The following is a 17,758-nucleotide window of genomic DNA, read 5'->3' on the forward strand; positions in this document are numbered from 1 at the left end:
AAATCTTGCACGTAGCATGTTTCTGCTCATTGTCGGATTCCTCGAAGCCAAACTGTTCCCAGACAATGGAGTTGGTTTCGCCTTTTTTGCTTACCAAACGCTGCTGTGGCTGCCCTTCTTTCTGTCATCTTTACTCTCGCAAAATGTTTTAATTCCAGCGGGTAACATGCACGCGACCTGCCTCCCTGACAGTGTAGGCTGAAAGCGTTTGGCTTCGGGAGCCTGGCTTCGCGCCATTCAGAACACACGAGGAAATTACAAAACAGAACATGGCAAAATAATCGTTTTTACTCGATTGTACTATTTTGGTAATCGTTGGGAGCCAAAACCGAAACCGAAACCGAAATTCAATTAATTGCACAGCCCTAGTCCGAGTGTCACAATCTGTATGTGTTTCTCAGCGTTTCTGCAGGTTTTGTCAAGTCAGTTTTCACCAAGTCAGTCAGGCTTATGCTACTATTTTGGGTTTCTACTCGAACATGTTTACATGCTTTAATGTTCAAAAAACACTTTATTTTTGTCGTACGGTCCGTCTCAAAATATCTATATACCGCTGTCTTAAATGATACATCATAACACAAAAGACACAACTCAAATGTGTAGTCAACGTTGACTTGTTTAAATGAAAATCGTTTTTCTCCTTAACACTTGCTGACCACATTCAGGAGTAAAGTGACCTGGACTTGGGGAGACTTTAACAACACTGGCAGCCAAGATTACATGTTCCTTCCGTTAGCATGTAGCCACATGCGACAATGATAACCCCGCTGTAGCTTATAAAACAACCTTTCCAGTCCTGCCTACTTAGAGCAGATGACCAATCATAGCAGGCCGGCTTAGAGTTGCGTAAGATTTAGCAGATAGTAGAACAAACTGTTGAAACTGGAGCGTTCAGGACAGTGGGAAATCGTTTTTAGCTCACAAGGAGTTCTCTGAAATATGTACACCTCATTATTTGAACTTTGGCCACGTTTAACATGGGAATCTGACATTATGACATTGAAGAAATGACAGAAAATAGGGAATGTCCCCTTTAAGACCGAGTAGACAATACTTCAGCCAATTTAAGACTTTCAAGGCCTAAAACTTTGTTTTGGAAATGTTTGACTTGTTTTAGACTTTATTAAACCCAGAGGAAAACCCTGGTTTCTGAACATAACTCCAAACATCAGTGCATCACTGCACATTTTACTAATTTGTCTTTGAAAGGAAACAGCCGCCTGTCTCAAGACTGCACAAAAACCATTTTACATACAGCACTTCCAGCATGCCTGAACATTCTGCATGCCACCCGATGGAAATAATTTGCATGTCCCCCACCCCCCTCACATTAACACTGTGCCGATTCTCTACAACTGTTTGTTCAATGTCCCAAGAAATTGACTCGTGATCTATGTCAAATGGGGCTGCATATCTTGGAAATGTTTCAATACTCCAGCCAATGGGGCCCCGGAGTAGTTTTTCTATACCTTTTTTTGAGAAGTACTAACATTTTTTTTGACAAAACCCTATTTTTTAGAAAGAAGCAAAAAAAAAACAAGAACTTTGCTGTAATTTTCCCCTTAGATTGAAATGAGAGCAAATGAAACCACCCCGTGTCATCTTTGAGAGCATTCACTGTAAAAGCCTTACCGGCTGTGTGCCTCTTGGACCGGCTCCAGCACCAACACCTTACACTCTCTCTTGGCTATTTTGTCCAGTGAGATGAGGCTTTGACTGGGCGGCAGGTGCCGGGCTCTGCCCGCTGGAGATCCTGCAGGAGGAGGGATGCTCTGAGTTGCCATGGCGCTGCCGGACCTGGAGCCAGCAGAGACACTGGGTCATGCACATGATGATAGACAGGAATGTGGAGGTCTGTCTGCAAGTGTCTCCCCTCTCCAGGGTTATTATAGTAACTAAAGCTAAAGCTAAAAAAACTGTTAATATATTTTAGTTAACTGAAACAAAATTTAAACCTTCAAGAAAAACTAATACTAAAGTTGGACACTAAAGTAGCACAAAGACTAAACACCATGGCTTTTCCTATACCGTGCTTCAACCCTTTATATGTAGCTACATACTTCCTACAGACATCATACCTGGAACTATTGTAAAACTACACGTATATAAAAATAAACCTTTCAGGAAAACTGAACTAAAACAAGCCGACACAATCTGAAACTAACTAAAACTGAACTAAATTGACATCGGAAAGTCTAAACTAAAAACTACTTGAAAATTCTAAACTATTATAACCTTGCTCTTGTCCTGCATAATGTTTGTCTCTTAACATAATCTGTAAAGTGGTGCATTTATACACGTTTATAAAGCTGGCCCGAGTCTAAACAGAGTGATATTGAGAGGCTGACCCTGCGTACCTGACGTGGTGAGCCCTGGGCTGTGGCTGGTGGGAGAAGCTCTGAGAGCGGCCCAGGCTCTGTCTGTCCACCCGCTCTCTGACTGACGATGGACTGTTCCTCAGCGGGGATCCAACCTCCACGGTGGGGGTGGACACCGAGGCTGCGAACTGCAGCTTCAGCTTCATGTGCTGGCTCAACTACGGAGTCATCATGGAGCGGGAAAGAGATAGGCGGAGATGGGAGAGAATACTTTGAGCATTACTGTAAATTACTGTTTGAATGTATTTGCAGAAGCATGCAGTACCTCAAAGAGTCCAGTCCTGAGGATCTGGAAGGCCACGGTGAAAGAGAGGGTGGAGCCTTTCATACACTTGCCCAGGTTGTTGACAGGGGACTGGCACACCACTGCCGGGTGGGCCCTGGGATCCTGCTGGCCTCCTCTATCAGCTGATAGAAAACGGGATGATTAAAAACTGCCTTGTTATCTTCAACAAGTGTTCTGCTACGATGTGGAAGATTAGCCCGAGAGAGAGAGAGCGAGAGAGAGACAGAGAGATTATCGCCTTGATAATATTGCTGTTGCTGTGTCTTATTGCATAGATGCTAGATGCTAGGATTGTTTATTATGACTTGTGCAGCACGTGTCGATATTCAGGTTGTTTGCTAGCAACGTGCTATCACCAGTAGACAGACCAGTCTGGGGCGGCACATGCATAGCTATTAAAGGTGTATTACACGGTTTGCTCAGTTATAGATATATCTTCTGTGCTACAATAGATGTGGCTTATTCTCAGTTTGTGTTACATGTATGATATGTAACAATGTATGTTACATTTATGTTAATTATTACAGAGAAAATTAATGTAATTCTTTGTTTTGTTTCTTCTTATATGCTTGTGGCTATAATATTTAGTTTTGGTAAATAATGTTCATAGTAAATAAGTTGGATGCTTATTAACGAGCATTATTATTTGTTTATATTCCAGAACCACATCCAACTTCACATGTAACGGCAAATACAATTTAGTAGGTAACTTTGTTAATGTTGGGGTTTTCAATAAATCTTCCTGGATCTCAAAGTCAAAGTCTGGTTCAAGTTCTCACCGGACACCCTACAGCCGGCCAGTGTTTCAGTAGCCACTTTTTAAAAGCCTACAATGAACACTGTTACACTTTTTGAAACTATTTCATGGGATTGCATTTCTCCAAAAGTTGAGTCGGTCTAAATATTTTGCCGAAAGCCTACTGTTTTGTTGTTGTTGTTTTTTTGCGTGTCCCCCCTGCAGCAAACACCCATTCAAAAAAATGGAAAGACCTGCGTTTTTGCCGAAGCGTCCGACGGCCGATGCAGGCTGTGCACTCTTAATCAATGGCTGTGTTGCTGATGAAATGTCATTTACACAGGAGTCACATGAGTTAGTGACCCACACTGTGAACAGACAATATGTTGACTCTAGAAATGATTAACACAACACTAAATCTAATCTAATCTGCCTATCAGAGTGCTGAATAGTTTTCTATGAATCAACACTGACTTTACATTGCATTTAGCTCTTATTTGTATGCCTTGAGTTGCTGCTAACACGCCCTCTATACAATAATCTTTGCTCTACAATAACAATGCAAAGACTAAAGCAAGCAGCAGGACAGCTTAGGCTGATCTTTAAAAAGGCTCAGTCCGTCTGTTGTTATTTTCCAACGAAGCGTAAAGGTGGGAGGACAGGTGCAAACAGATGTGAGCTTCATTAAAGCAGAGTCAGCACAAAGCCACGTATTACAGGATTTAGATATTTCTCTAAGATCAGAGCCACGTGAAGAGACTGCCTGCTCTCTAGTTAGTCGTGATGAATCAGTATTACCGTACTGAGAAACGTGCCGATGTCTTCTGAAGCCTGTACTTAAACCGGCCGATTACATACTGTTTTCAGGTTTGTACTTGTATTTTGGGTTTCTACTAGAACAAAGTAATAATCAATAAAGTTCTACTAGAACTTTACCGACTAGCACTTGTCTTTGTTGTTGCGTGAAAAACAACACAGACGGGACAAAATGTTGCGTTTACTAGTAAACTGGTAAACCTTGAGGCCAACTTATAATAACCAACTGCTATCTGTTGAATTCTCCCACCGTTACCCATTTAAAAAAAATAGCTTGATTACACAAATTTGATCGTGGGAAGCAAAAATCGTGATTGAAATTTGATTAATTGTGCAGCCTTGGGGAAACTGTATGACGACTATAGTGGTTTTGAAACTACGACTTTTTCAAACTGCGGTACACCTTTAAACCGGTCCATGCCTACTAGTCCCCTACAAATAGGGCATAGGAGGTTAGAAAGAGAGACTGTGTGATGGTACAGCCTGCTACTCACTGTCAGAGTTCCAGATCAGACGGACGGCCAGGAAGTCCTGCAAGTTGTTGAGCAGGGTGTATTTTACCCAAAAGTGCTCCAGAGGCCTGACAGCGCGAGGACAGGAAGCTGTCATCACCAGCCGAGGACGATCCAAGCGGATACTGGGCAGCGCATAACAACTAGAGATGTATCTGGAGGGAAGGGAAACTAGCAATATAATTTCCTTTTAATAGACCATATTTTACGGCAGACATTTTGACTCATCATCATGGGAGCAAATTGCTTTTTTTCAAAGGGAAATAATTTGTATATGTATACACAGAGGAAACCCTTACTACTACTATTATTAGTGTAGCATGTACTACTTAAAGTGTTTTAACCACAATCTTTTTTCTAATCCTAATCTCTAATCTTTTTCTAAGGCATTTTACTGTCCAAATTTAATTGTTGGCTAAACTCAACTATAACGTCCGCTGGAAAGACTGTGACGTTACGGTGCCTTGTACATGGCTCACTGTTAGCTTCTTCCCGCTAAACTCAACTGCCATGGCAGCTGTAGACGTATTGTAGGTAATGGGGAAATGCAGGCACTGGACCAAACCACTGTGAGGAAATGGAGGGGAGACTCAAAATGTTTCTAATCCTAAAACTATTTCCCAATTTCCGTTTTTAATGTGTTACTACTTAAAAAATACTTTTAAGTATAAATCATCATATTATTTAATAGGGGTGGTAGTGGTAGGGAATTGAAAATCGTATGTATTGTGATTTTCTTTTTTTGACTTTTAAAACCTTTTTCCTGCAATCAATATTTTTTTTAATCCTTTTTTAACTAATGATTCACCTTAACATTTTCTGTTTAATATGGTAACCCTGACGGCGACAACATCCTATCTGTTTCCAACCAGGCAGGAAAATCCATGTTAAATCCTCAGATGGGGTATGTGTTGTTCGCCTGTGCCTATGTTAAAAGCCTAAGTGGAGCAAATTTTGTTAGCAATGGCTCAGTTGCATACACTCTGGAACTAGCTCACCTAAATGGAATAATTTAACAGTTTAATCCTATCATTTATGATTATCTATCACTTGCACCTGTGTTAATTTCCTGCTTTGACATGTTCATTAAATGAATGTGTCAGCCTTTAGTCCTAAAAATGATAATTGTATTACATTGTTTTCAGGGCACTCTTACTGCAAAACGTTCTAGTAGTAGTTGCTTACCTTGTTAGAGGCAGAGTTGGAGTGTACCATTGTAACACAGCCACCAACGGGACTTCCAAACCCTTCAGAAATTTATACATGTATTAGTTAATGTGTAAAACTTAAACTATTAAACACAACACATGAGTGAGCCACACTGTTACACTGGGTGACATGTTCCTCTATCACCATGAACACAAACACTGTAGATTGTTCTGACTCGATCCCACACACACAGTCCTGCAGACGCAAATACTCACTAGAGCGGCACATTTGGATTAATCCGCTGCTTAAAATAGTCCCCAACATGTCACATTTGCTTGTAACAATTGTTGAAAAAACCCACTTCTGAGCATTTACAAAATAAAAATATATGTTTGGGAGCTGTTATGAAGATATTGTGTAACAAAAAGGTAACATAGAGAAAACAATATGCATACTGTACATAATTACAGACAATATATAAAGTAGTTATGTCAAATGTTGGCATGATTGAACATTGAATGTACAAATTGTAAAAAGAAAAAAAAGTAGGAGTTTTTTCTTACTAAATTATGCTCATTTTACGGTTCATACTTTTATTTTGGGTTTCTACTAGAAAATAAATAAGATGAGATGTTGACCGAGCGATTTAATAAAATAAAATAAATGAAGGAAGCAGCCTCCGTTATGTCTTCTCACCTCACTGGAGTCCTCCTCTGCTGTGTCCTGTAGCTGCAGCTGGAACAGGAAGTTCTGCTCTTCCAAGGCGCTGAGCATGCTGGGTAAACGCGATGACTCGCTGTCCATCCGATAGAATGAAGCCACAGTGACCTCAGCTGATTGGTGGCTTTAGTGAGAAGTTGAAATAAATGCTTTTGTGTCTAAGTGACTGATGGGAACAACAATCTTTGACGTTGGTCTAGTAGCGAAACAAGCTACAGTGTAGGCTAATAAGGCAATTGTCCAGCTTGTTTTTACATTCACAAAAGTGCTTGTTTTGCCACTGACAGGCTCAGATTAATATTAATATATAATATATATGGGTTTAGTAATCATCTAGTGAGTTATGACGGGGTGTGGTATAAAAAGAAAAATTAAAATAGGATAATTTATTATAGATGATGTTGGAAAAAACTGACATTGAGATATTCTTTTAGTGTGATATACAATGCAATATGAAAAAATACTAATTTTTACAAGATGACATAAATAACTATTTGGAAATAATAAATTATTCTTGACTACGGGGATGATTTTGTAGGAGAGTGCACCTCCATAGGCAATACAACTTAAAAGGAACTTTTCTTATGCAAATCGTTCTTTGATCAACTTGAATGTTTTACCAACACCATTGTATTCATGTAATACTATCAGTCCAGGCTGAAGTGAATATTAATGCATGCATGTTGCTTCCTCTAAATTTCAGGTTGTGGTCGACTAGCGGGGCCAGCTTGCTTGTTAGATAAACTGATCAACATTGTGATTTGTGGTTTGCTGTGCATGCAGAGCCTGCATGTCACGCACTAGCAACAACTTGTGTATCAAAGAGCACTTAAATCATTGTAAATTACGTTATATCAGGCACAGACTGCTGTTGTAGATTAGTGTTACGTTTCCAGCGTTGCGGCTCCGAACCGTAACGTTAGTTGGGACGGACGACTTGTTTCTTTAGGCTAACTATATTAGCTTTAGCATGGCTGGTAACAGCTTTCTGCGGGGGGAAATGGCCGGGAGATGTCATGATCACGTTGCATTTAGACTTCGTCTTTGCAGAGAACATAAAACACTGGAAAAGCATGTGCACCACTGTCAGCGGCAGCTGCTGCTTACTGTACTATTCTACACACGGAGAGCCTCATTTCCCAAAACAAATACTGTCGAACTGTTACATCACATACACACGTTGCCCACATGGCTACCTGTCTCAAAGAGGAAGCTTCAACTGGTGACAATCATGTAAAAGGAGAACGGTGACAGTTAACCTTTTTTTTTTCAGACCAAGCAGCAAAAGCGTTTTAGGGTCACCATCACAACGTCCTGCGATGTGACTACCGCACACTGTGATGTAGACGATGAAAAATATGTGCAGCCATAATTTATACCTAAAACTGCCATTGGGTGGTTTTACCCCCTAAATAAAAAGCGCAGCAGATTTCTGAGCTCAGCATTCACAACACGGTCAGTTGCCTAGCAACACGTATTGTCTTAACGTCTTTTGACTAGATTTGAACATGAGTGAGGAAATCATAAAGCAGTTTCCAACATTAGCTTACGGCACTAGCTAAACTAAATTACAAATAGTTATCGTTATATTCTTTAGTCTTGGCGCAACCAGTACGGGACGGAACTGTCTGTGTGCGTCGGATCTGTAAAGGCCATAAACTGACTCTTAAATTACATATTAAAGTTACTTTGTCAAGTGGTGCTTATTGTAAAAAAAATAGATAAAAATGAATAACAAAACTGCTTCAAGAAATGGTATATTTGCAAGGGCCGACGCTATTTCGGCAGAGGCTAAATGTTACCCGCAGTGGGGTTTTAGGACTAAATGGAATGCTGGCCTACCTAGTGTTGAAGAACACACTCCGTTCCTGGTGGAGTACTCTTTTAAAATGAAACAGCGTGGGCTGTAGTGACAGCAGAATGTGAGAATGGTCAGTATGTATAAACATTGTGCATCAGCCCAGCTGGTTATTTGTGTGTGTATACAGTACATAGACTAAAAGCTCCCCTGCTTATGGACAGAGAGCATACAAGACATTACAGTGGTCTTACCAGACGTTGTCAACTATGAGAACTGAACCATCGGGCATCACGGGGAGGTAGGACAGGTTATAGTTAGGAAGGATCTTCACATCTCTGACACACACCTCATCCTGAGAGCTGCAGTTCAACACTGAGGACAGAGAAGGCAGGGAAAATGTTGATAATAAAGAGGTGTGGTTTACTTCATAGGTTGTGTATTTGCATTACTGCATTAGGTCACATAACAGCAATACATATATAACCAAAAGACATATCCTGGGATTCATGCAAAATTGTTGAAAAACTGCATAGATTATCTGAAAAAGTAATACATAGTTTTTGGACCGACTGCAATTACATCTGAAACAATTATTGTACAGTAACATTTGGAATTGTTCCATCTCTAGTGTTTGTCTGTGCGTCCTGCTGGTGTACCTTTAAGGACAGTCAGGTGTTTTCCAGAGACAGCCATGTGCTGAAATTGGACACTGGGAGGTGGGAGAACATGCATGATGGTGCCGACTGGGAATGGAAACAAGACACACACAATGGTTAAAACCAGGCATTTTACATCGGATTTTGTAAGCCATTTCCCAGAATTCTGTAGTTCTAACACCAGAGCCCTTTCCCATTTCCCAAATTGTACATCCCCAATTCTTCTCCCTGATTGCTCTCTTTGCGTCTTAGTCCCGCCCACTGGAAAAAGCAGCCGTTTAACAAACATGAGACCCCTTTGCCTCGAGCCGTCGTTTAAAAGTGACAATTAAATATGACGTGCGGTAAAAGTGGACAAAATATTGATATTGTGATATGATAATAAATATCGTCTTAGATTTTGGATATTGTAATATGGCATAAGTGGTGTCTTGTCCTGGTTTTAAAGGCTGCATTACAGTAAAGTGAAGTAATTTTCTGAACTAACAGACTGTAACTGTAATTATTTGCCTTTACCCACTTAGTCAAGATGTCCACATTACTGATTACTGAATTGTAACCCTGTGTAGGGTCCGTGTCTCCACGTACCTATGTACGTAGCCACGGCGTAGATTTAATGCAGAAGCATAAATCAGGCTTTAAGCAGCCTTTTCACAGGCCAGCAGAGCTTGTCTAGTTTTAAGAGAAACAGAGTGAGTGTACCCTGTGTCTTGAAGGTGTTGAGGTCCTGCCTGAAGGTGTGTATTGGACTCCGGAGCTGCAGAAGAGTCAGGTAGCCATGTTCCCTCACCTCCGCCTTCTCATCCTCCGGACTCCACACTGTCACTATGATCTGACAGCACAGAGAGGCAGACACACAAAAAAAAGATAATTTGTCTTCCTAAGAAATTATCCTCATGTGGAGGTTTCCAACCGGTCTAATGTCGCCCCCAACAGTCCCACACAAACCACAGACGTCGAAGTAGAGCTGCAAAGATTCATCGATTTAGTTGTCAAATATTCAATTAATCCCTAACTATTTCTGATAATCTGTTAATCCGTTTAAGTAATTTTTATTTAAAAAAAGTAAAAACTCTGATTCCAATTTCTTAAATGTGAATATTTTCAACATGACATCATGACTTTGCGTAAAAATACACGCCGACTTTCTTTAGTGAAGTGTTATCTGTCCGCATTTTGAGCTGTCCTCGTGTGTGTCTATGCTGTATACAGCGGGCGTAAACATACATTTGAGGACGTCATCTTGGACGTCACCACTTTCTGACATTTTAGAGACCAAACAACTAATCGGTTACTAGAGAAAATAATAATCGACAAAAATAATTGTTAGCTGCAGCCCTTCATCTAACGAATAATCACCACCGTAGGAACTGTTAATAAATTGATGTTGTCTCACGGTACATTCTGTCATATTGTCCAGCTCTATTTATCTGCATGCAGATGTGTCTGACCTTGGCTTTAAGTGTGTTGACTGGCAGCTTGTCCAACGAGACGGTGAGACAGAAAACCACCTGGTCATTCAACACCAGAGCAGCCTGCAGGAGGACACGCAGACACAAGACAAGATGTTAGCGGTTAAAGACAGAGACTCTGTTTGGATGACAATATGTGAAATGAAGTTGCATACAGATTATTAACAAGCTGGGATAGGGCGACGCCTTACAATTATTGTCATCTTTGGTTAATAAACTCCTAGTCTCCTAGTGCCAGACCTCTGGCTATTCTACACAGCATTCCGGGATGGAAGAGAAACATTCTCTGGTCTATTGGCATTTCTTTAAACCAATCACTTGTGTGAACGTTCAAAGGTTGTTTTTGTGCAACATAAAACTCAGATTGGACAGATAGTCTAGCTAGCTGTCTGGATTTACCCTGCAGAGATCTGAGGAGCAGTTAACCAAAGTCCTCAGAAATCCACCGAACACAAAGAAAGCGTAAGGTAACAAAATCTGGTTGAAAAAATTGACATTCTGCAAAGTTTTCGGCAGCAACGGGGCAGTTACAACACAGCCAACTCACAACAACCTATTAGACAGGTCTAAATATGCGATCTTTCTGATTCTGTGGAAATTTTTGAGTCACAAAGTCAGAAAATCTGCCAAATTCTGATTGCAGTTTGAAAACAGTTTCCGGTTTATTGTGAACCAAAATTTATATGCATGCCGGATCAAAATTTGAGAGTGGCCGTGATGGGAACAATTTGGTTGGCAGCCAAAACTCAGGTTCCTTATCTGTACTTAGCCATTTCCAGAGCTGTGCAGTCCCTGCTGCCAGCAGCAGAGTGTAAAGCTGCTGCAGCCTTCCAGTGTCATCCGTGACATCTTTAGTAGCTGGAGATCAGAAGCTGGTTTAAAGCCCCTGAAGATATCACTGCACTCTCAAGTCTGGACACATCTGAAGCACAAAGAATACTGCAACAGGCGGCACAATGGCTGCTTTGTTTCAGAGAGAATCACATCAAACTGAAGAATAAAGGTCAGCGTAGAAAGGAAGTCTGTAATTGACTGTGGTTTGGTTTCTCCTCAAATTAATAAATAGGTAAAGGTTACTTCCTATTACTCTGAAGATAGGTCAGTTTAAGGATTTGGTATAAAGTTTCAAGTCTAACTGTCCTTCAACACAGGGCTGGGAGAAAAGAAAATCTAAAATTGTGTGTATTGTGTCTTTTTTTTCCAGCGACGGTTATTACAGTAAACCTGATTCTTTCCCCTAGAATCAATAGTTTTTATAATTTTTGGAACCAGTAATTGACCTAAATATTCTTTTATACAATACCACCGATGGCAACTACATCATTTCCTTTCCAAGAAAACAGAGTGAAAGCAGAAAGTCCATATTATGTACTTTACTACAAATGAAATAAATGTGTGATATGCACTGTTTTTAGTGAACAATTCGTTTTTAGAAATCTCATGATCCAGTCCCTCCAGGATTTCAAAGTGCAAAAGGTCAAGGCTACTACCCCACTATCCACCGGGACATTACTCGAACTTTATCCTTCTTACCTTCACCGGTTCACTCCCAGACTGCCGCCCATCCCTGACCGAGCTGTTGTGAATGAGGTGCGGGCTGCACTGTATGAAAGTCCCTTTACTGTCCGGCGACTTTTTCCCTCCAGACTCCCTCTCTTCGGGCTCCTCTACCCCGTCGTCCTCGCTGCAGGTGCTGTGGTTATCGGCTTGGTACTCGCTGGGTCTCTGCTGCCGGCTTTCGGCGACGCACACACTGGCCAGAGCAGACAGAGAACCCGCCAGGTCCTTCCAAGGTAAACCGCTGGAGCTGTCATCCCTCCCCGCTGTGTTCCGAGACCGCAGCACCAGCAGGAACTGGACTATCTCCCCCAGGTAGACGTGCTTTCGCCGCGGAAGAGTTGTGTACTCCGCGGGGTCTGACAAGCTCGATATTGGAGCGGCGGGAAAATACATGAAATACTCGCATTGTGACTCCATCATTACAAGTATAAAATAACTACGCTGTTGTGTTAACCATCTGCTGCAGTGTAAACAAAGCGAGCCGAAAGTGCCACGGTCTTTTCATGTATAGTTAAAAAATAAAATAAAATAAAGACTAGTTTGTCAAAAAACGGTCTAACTAAAACAGTCGAATACTTTGACAACCGTAAACAAGAAAATTAAAATAACTTCCAAACCATTAATATCCATTTTCGCCGCTTCCGTTTAGCAATACAAACAACAGTACGGCTAATCCAAACAGAGCTTTCTCCAGACCAAACTAATCAATCACTAGAAAGCAGAACACAGAGCAGCCGAGACGAGTCAGTGACGAGCAAAGTGCAGATAGAAGGACAATGTCCTACTACACGACTAAGCCAATAATTAACACAGATACATTGATAAATTACGTGTACACATATCCTATTAAATAACTGAAACAACACGGAATCCTTTCTAAGTAAAAGTAGAAATATTGCAATGTAAACAATTAAATTAAAATTAAAACCCTCAGTTCACTCATTCAACTTCTGCATCCAAAATTCTACCAAAGAAAAAGTATAGAAGTTTAATCAGCTAAATGTGCTCAAATTTAAAAGTGGCCATTTTGAGCAATGCATGTTTAATAGTTGTATTGTGAATATTAAATAATGCATTTATTATGACTGATGCATAATGTCTAAGCAGAATTTAATGTTGCGGTTGATCGGAGTGGTGCTCATTTCACTTATGTTTTATCCAATATATATATATATATATATATATATATATATATATATATATATATATATATATATATATATATATATATATATATACTATAGTCTATAATAATCTGTAATAAGGCAACATGTTCTAAAAGCTGATGCACTAATCCGGAAACATAACTACAGCTGTTAAATGTAATAGGGCAATAGTTTTTTTTTCTCTGAGTACATTTCTCAAAGCCATGTCGGCTTTATGAAACGGTTTTCACATACTGTACACAAATTGACAAGTGAACGTTAGATTACCGACATGTGGACATAAAGGAGACTAGTAAGTGAAGTTAAAGAAATGTTGCTTTTTATTCAGTACAAGAAAGAAAAACAACTCAATGGATGCACACAAAGAGCTTGATCTAGAATGTTTCACCAACAACAAAAAAGTATTTTCAAGTAAGACCAAAGTCAAAGTATACCGTAGCTTTCAGTAGGAACTCTTACACTTCCAGCTCAGTGAACTCTTTAACAGCTTAAAGGAATATCCAATCAATAAAGTGTTTCCTGTCACTGTCCGTAATAACCCAGCGTCGTGGGAATATTAAAAACAGAGATGGAGGCTGTTGAAAATGGTGCAATAAAAGATGAACCGCACTGTGGAGCTTCTGCTCATTCCCCACTGTGAAAACAGATTAAAAGTGGCTTGACACAAGACGTACCTTTTATTCTTAAACACATTCTGACACTATATGACATAACATGTTCACACATGAAAAACTGTAATAGCTAGTGAATAAGTCACAGTACTGTATCAGTGAAAACAATTGTATCAGATTTCCCCTTGAGAAAAACAAACAAAAACCAGCATGTTGTGTGTGATAATGTGAAGGCAGGCATGAAAGTCGAGCTCATTTTTTGATTTTCATTTGGCTCTTTGCTACCTATCACCAGAGAGGGTGTTTGTGTAAGTGGGAGTGTGAGTCTGGGTGTGTGTGCAAAGTGTGTCTATGGAAGCACATTGTACTAGGACTGTGCAATTAATCATATTTTGTTATCGCGATGTCGATTGCAGCTCCTAACAATCACGAAAATTGAGTAACTGACAAAAAAACGATTATTTTGCACTTTATGTTTTGCAAGCAAACTCCTATTTTGTCCCATGAAAAAAAATTCAAACGCGAAAAGTATGAAGGGAAATTTCAGTTTCACAGTGTTTTCACTGTTGATTTAACTGTACCACAGTTTTTTATTTTTTTTATTCAATAATTGCAACATCTTTCCAAAAGTCGATGAGTAATCGTGTTTAATAATCGTGATCATTATTTTTCACATAATTGAGCAGCCCTGCATTGGACTCACCGATGAAAATAATTCCTTGCGACTTCTGTGTCTTGAATTGTGATGTAACAATCTTATACTACAAGAGAAATCTTCCAACAAAGATGTATCAGAATTATTTCTCAGATTAGAAGAAAGATATATTCACGAGGCAATCTTATAATCCCCATTTTATAATTACGAGATCATTGCACAGCTGTGTTTACTGATCATTTTGACACATTATCTGGAACTAAATATGTGTGGTCAGATAAAACCACATCTTAAATAACGATGTAACCGTAAAATCATGCTAATCCTCGAGTGAATACATGGTAACACTGAATTCTTATGACGCAGACATAATTACTGAGTGGCATTGGTCATCAGTGCTTCGACGCTGACTGGACATAATGGAGGAATGTGTGCAGATTCAATGTTTTCTCTCATCAATAATCTCAAGTATCCCGTCATACCGTAACAGAAGCACCCTATCCCGCGGCATCGCTAACAAACCCTGATAAATACAGAATGTATAAATGGCAATTTGAACAATAAATACAGGAGGCCAATTTTCCAAAGCCATGGTTCATCATGTGGCAGTATCCTAATCCTGAATGAAAACCAATCCCAGCATGTTTCTGCATCTGTGCATTAGTGTAAATGAAAGGGTAACTACCATTTTTTTTAACCTGGACCCTATTTTCCTATGTTTTTGCGTGAAAGTGAGGTGATTAATAGGAACAACAATCTTTGACATTGGGATAGGCCTTTTTAAAAACTTTGCATTCTTTAACAGAAAGGTTGACGTCCTTGGTTGGTTGAAAGGTTGAAATCCTTTTCATAATGTTGTCAGACATTTATAAGAATAAGAATCTGAGCCTGTCAGTGTTGAAACAAGCACTTTTGCAAACATAAAATACAAGCTGCACAATTGGCACTGTTAGCTTACACTGTAGCTTATTTCAGCGGTCTTGCTTAATACTAAACCAATGTCAAAGATTGTTGTAAGTCACTTAGACACAAAAACAGGAAAATTAAAATCTAGGTTGAAAAAAAAGAAATCGTAGTTACCCTTTAAACAGTGGTGGCCCAGAAATGCAAGCGTGTGCTGGATTTGATCCAGTTCTTCATTGTAATACAAGCATGTGGGGCCCTGTTTTGATATTTTATATCATCCCAGTTAAGTAATATCCTACCTCAGATATTTTTACAGTCCAAGCCTCAGACCTATCAGTTTTTAGCGCTATAGTGGAGCTGAACATATAGTTTGACCTGATGGTGACACTAGAGAAAAACCAAAGCTGTAAGCCTATTTTATGGAGTAGGCACAATGATCAAATTAAAGAACAATGCTATAAGTATTGAGTAGGGCTACAATTGCCATTGTTTGAAATGATATTGCAATTGCAATATGATTAATTTTATTAATATTTTGCAATCAATATTCTCATTTTCATTGGAAAAGATTACAGTGTGAATTTTGCACAGATCTGTACCAAAATATGTTTTCTTTTGTCTGTTGGATACCATTTGTAGGCCAGGGCATCTCTGCAGCATCGTCATTCTTCTTTCAGAATGCTTTGTCACATATTCTGCCTTTGAAAAATACTGAGTGTCCTGTGACAGGATGTTCTCATGAACCATTCGTACATATAGGTACCAAAAGTAAAGTACTGTAAGTTATATGTACCATAATTTCTAAAATTAAGGTACTCAATTATAAGCCGGGCCTCTGATAGTGGCCGGGGGTGTGGTCGACACGGACAAATAAAGGCCGGCCTCAAATTAAGGCCGGGAAAAAATAGTGTGGATAATCTCATAAGGGCCTTTTATATAATGTGCATTCAAGTTCCCCGTAATGTAAATTTCTACCAATTTAATTCAACAAATTAAAACAATATATTCATGTTTTTTTCTGGGTTATGGTACTGACGTAAAGTACTATTTTCCCACCGGTATTTTAGTCAATGCAGCTGTATGTGTTACTCAGTGTGTAGCATGTAGTAACATACAAGTGACAACAGATGGAAGTAGCTACATTGGAGATAACACAGGTCTCATTAAGTGACAGCAGAGAATGATGGGCTCTGGTGCTAGTAACCAAGGGGGTAAGCCTCTCCTCTCTAAGCATAGCTCACATGGTGCCATTTTAATGCTACGAAGCCCTCACCTGCCGTTAGCAACCCATTGACTGCCATTCATATTGGCGCCACTTTGACAGTGAATAACTTTACATCTGAAGCGTTTAAAGACTATATTTGTGCATTATTTATTTCTAAAGAATCACAACAATGTATAAAAGGCTCCATTATGTTGCAGCTCAGATACTGGTGTACTGTGTGCTCTTATTGTAATCTACCAGCAACACCTTAGTACCTATACTTGAAATAAATACCTGTGACATTTACAGGGTTCAAACTGACAGAGGTGGTGTTTCTGACCCAAATTTCTCGCTCGCCCTTCTGGCTGTTGTTGTATATGGGGATATTTTTGCAAATGTCTCTTAAAAATGAATGATCTCTGTCCACTGGAACTCCACAACTTTTCAATGAAAACAATTAAACTTATCAAAACGGATGGAATTAGAAATAAAGGCCTGCCTCTAATAGAAGCCTACTTCAGATAAAAGCCGGGTAACTTCTGTGGTTCAGGTAAATAAAGACCCCAGCTTTTATTTGAGGAATTACTGTATTCCACCTATTTATTTGCTTTATGCACCACATTGACTGCTGCTGTATAAGACCGCTCTGGTCTGCTTAAGGACGCGGTTAGGGTTAATGGATGGGTCCTAAAACACAGGGCTTTCAAGCGGGGGGAATAGAGTTTGCCTGCCGGTGGAAAACAGAACACTTTCACCCAGGAAACGTGTTTGTGTCCCGGGAATACTACTTAAGGCACACATGTCAAACTCAAGGCCTGTGTATCAATTAAGGTTCCCAATAAATTTGGCCCGCCTAGTTATGTCCCAAACCAAAATGCGGTAAACTGGTTTCAAACTGCAACTACATGAGACTCAAAGCAGAATTTGGGCTGATTTGCCGACTTTGAGAAATTCCCACAGAACCAGAGCGTTTGCAAATTCAGGCCTGTGAAAGGCCTTGTTTTGCTTGATTTGCTAAACTTGCTGACTTTTTAGGGCTTACTGAGGACCGTATTGTATGTGACAAGGCTACAGTATAAGAGACATGCAATAATACAGTAAAAAATGCGGTAACATAAATGTTTTGGTGC

The 17,758-nt window shown here is 39.8% G+C and overlaps 1 protein-coding gene across 2 annotated transcripts in view; it reads right to left on the minus strand.

Moving 5' to 3' along the window:
* The window catches only part of map11 (microtubule associated protein 1), a 13,489-nt gene extending 687 nt beyond the window's left edge, over positions 1-12,802 (minus strand). Inside the window, exons 1-11 of one of the 2 annotated variants that reach the window (XR_004654569.1) lie at positions 12,060-12,801; positions 10,506-10,589; positions 9,757-9,886; positions 9,055-9,141; positions 8,650-8,770; positions 6,574-6,721; positions 5,914-5,975; positions 4,711-4,883; positions 2,644-2,786; positions 2,358-2,536; positions 1,633-1,797 (exon numbers count right to left, since the gene is read on the minus strand). Coding sequence is in view for 1 of the 2 variants with exons in the window: in XM_034856767.1 (XP_034712658.1) it covers positions 1,629-1,797; positions 2,358-2,536; positions 2,644-2,786; positions 4,711-4,883; positions 5,914-5,975; positions 6,574-6,721; positions 8,650-8,770; positions 9,055-9,141; positions 9,757-9,886; positions 10,506-10,589; positions 12,060-12,506 (1,743 nt within the window). In the remaining variant the exon portion in view is untranslated. Of the gene's footprint in view, positions 1-1,628; positions 1,798-2,357; positions 2,537-2,643; positions 2,787-4,710; positions 4,884-5,913; positions 5,976-6,573; positions 6,722-8,649; positions 8,771-9,054; positions 9,142-9,756; positions 9,887-10,505; positions 10,590-12,059 lie in introns of those variants that run through there. The other variant, XM_034856767.1, reaches the window with a different exon arrangement.
* Between the last annotated feature and the right edge of the window lie 4,956 nt (positions 12,803-17,758).

The sequence above is a fragment of the Etheostoma cragini genome, chromosome 19 (assembly GCF_013103735.1).
Source record: "Etheostoma cragini isolate CJK2018 chromosome 19, CSU_Ecrag_1.0, whole genome shotgun sequence".
NCBI classification, from domain to species: domain Eukaryota; kingdom Metazoa; phylum Chordata; class Actinopteri; order Perciformes; family Percidae; genus Etheostoma; species Etheostoma cragini.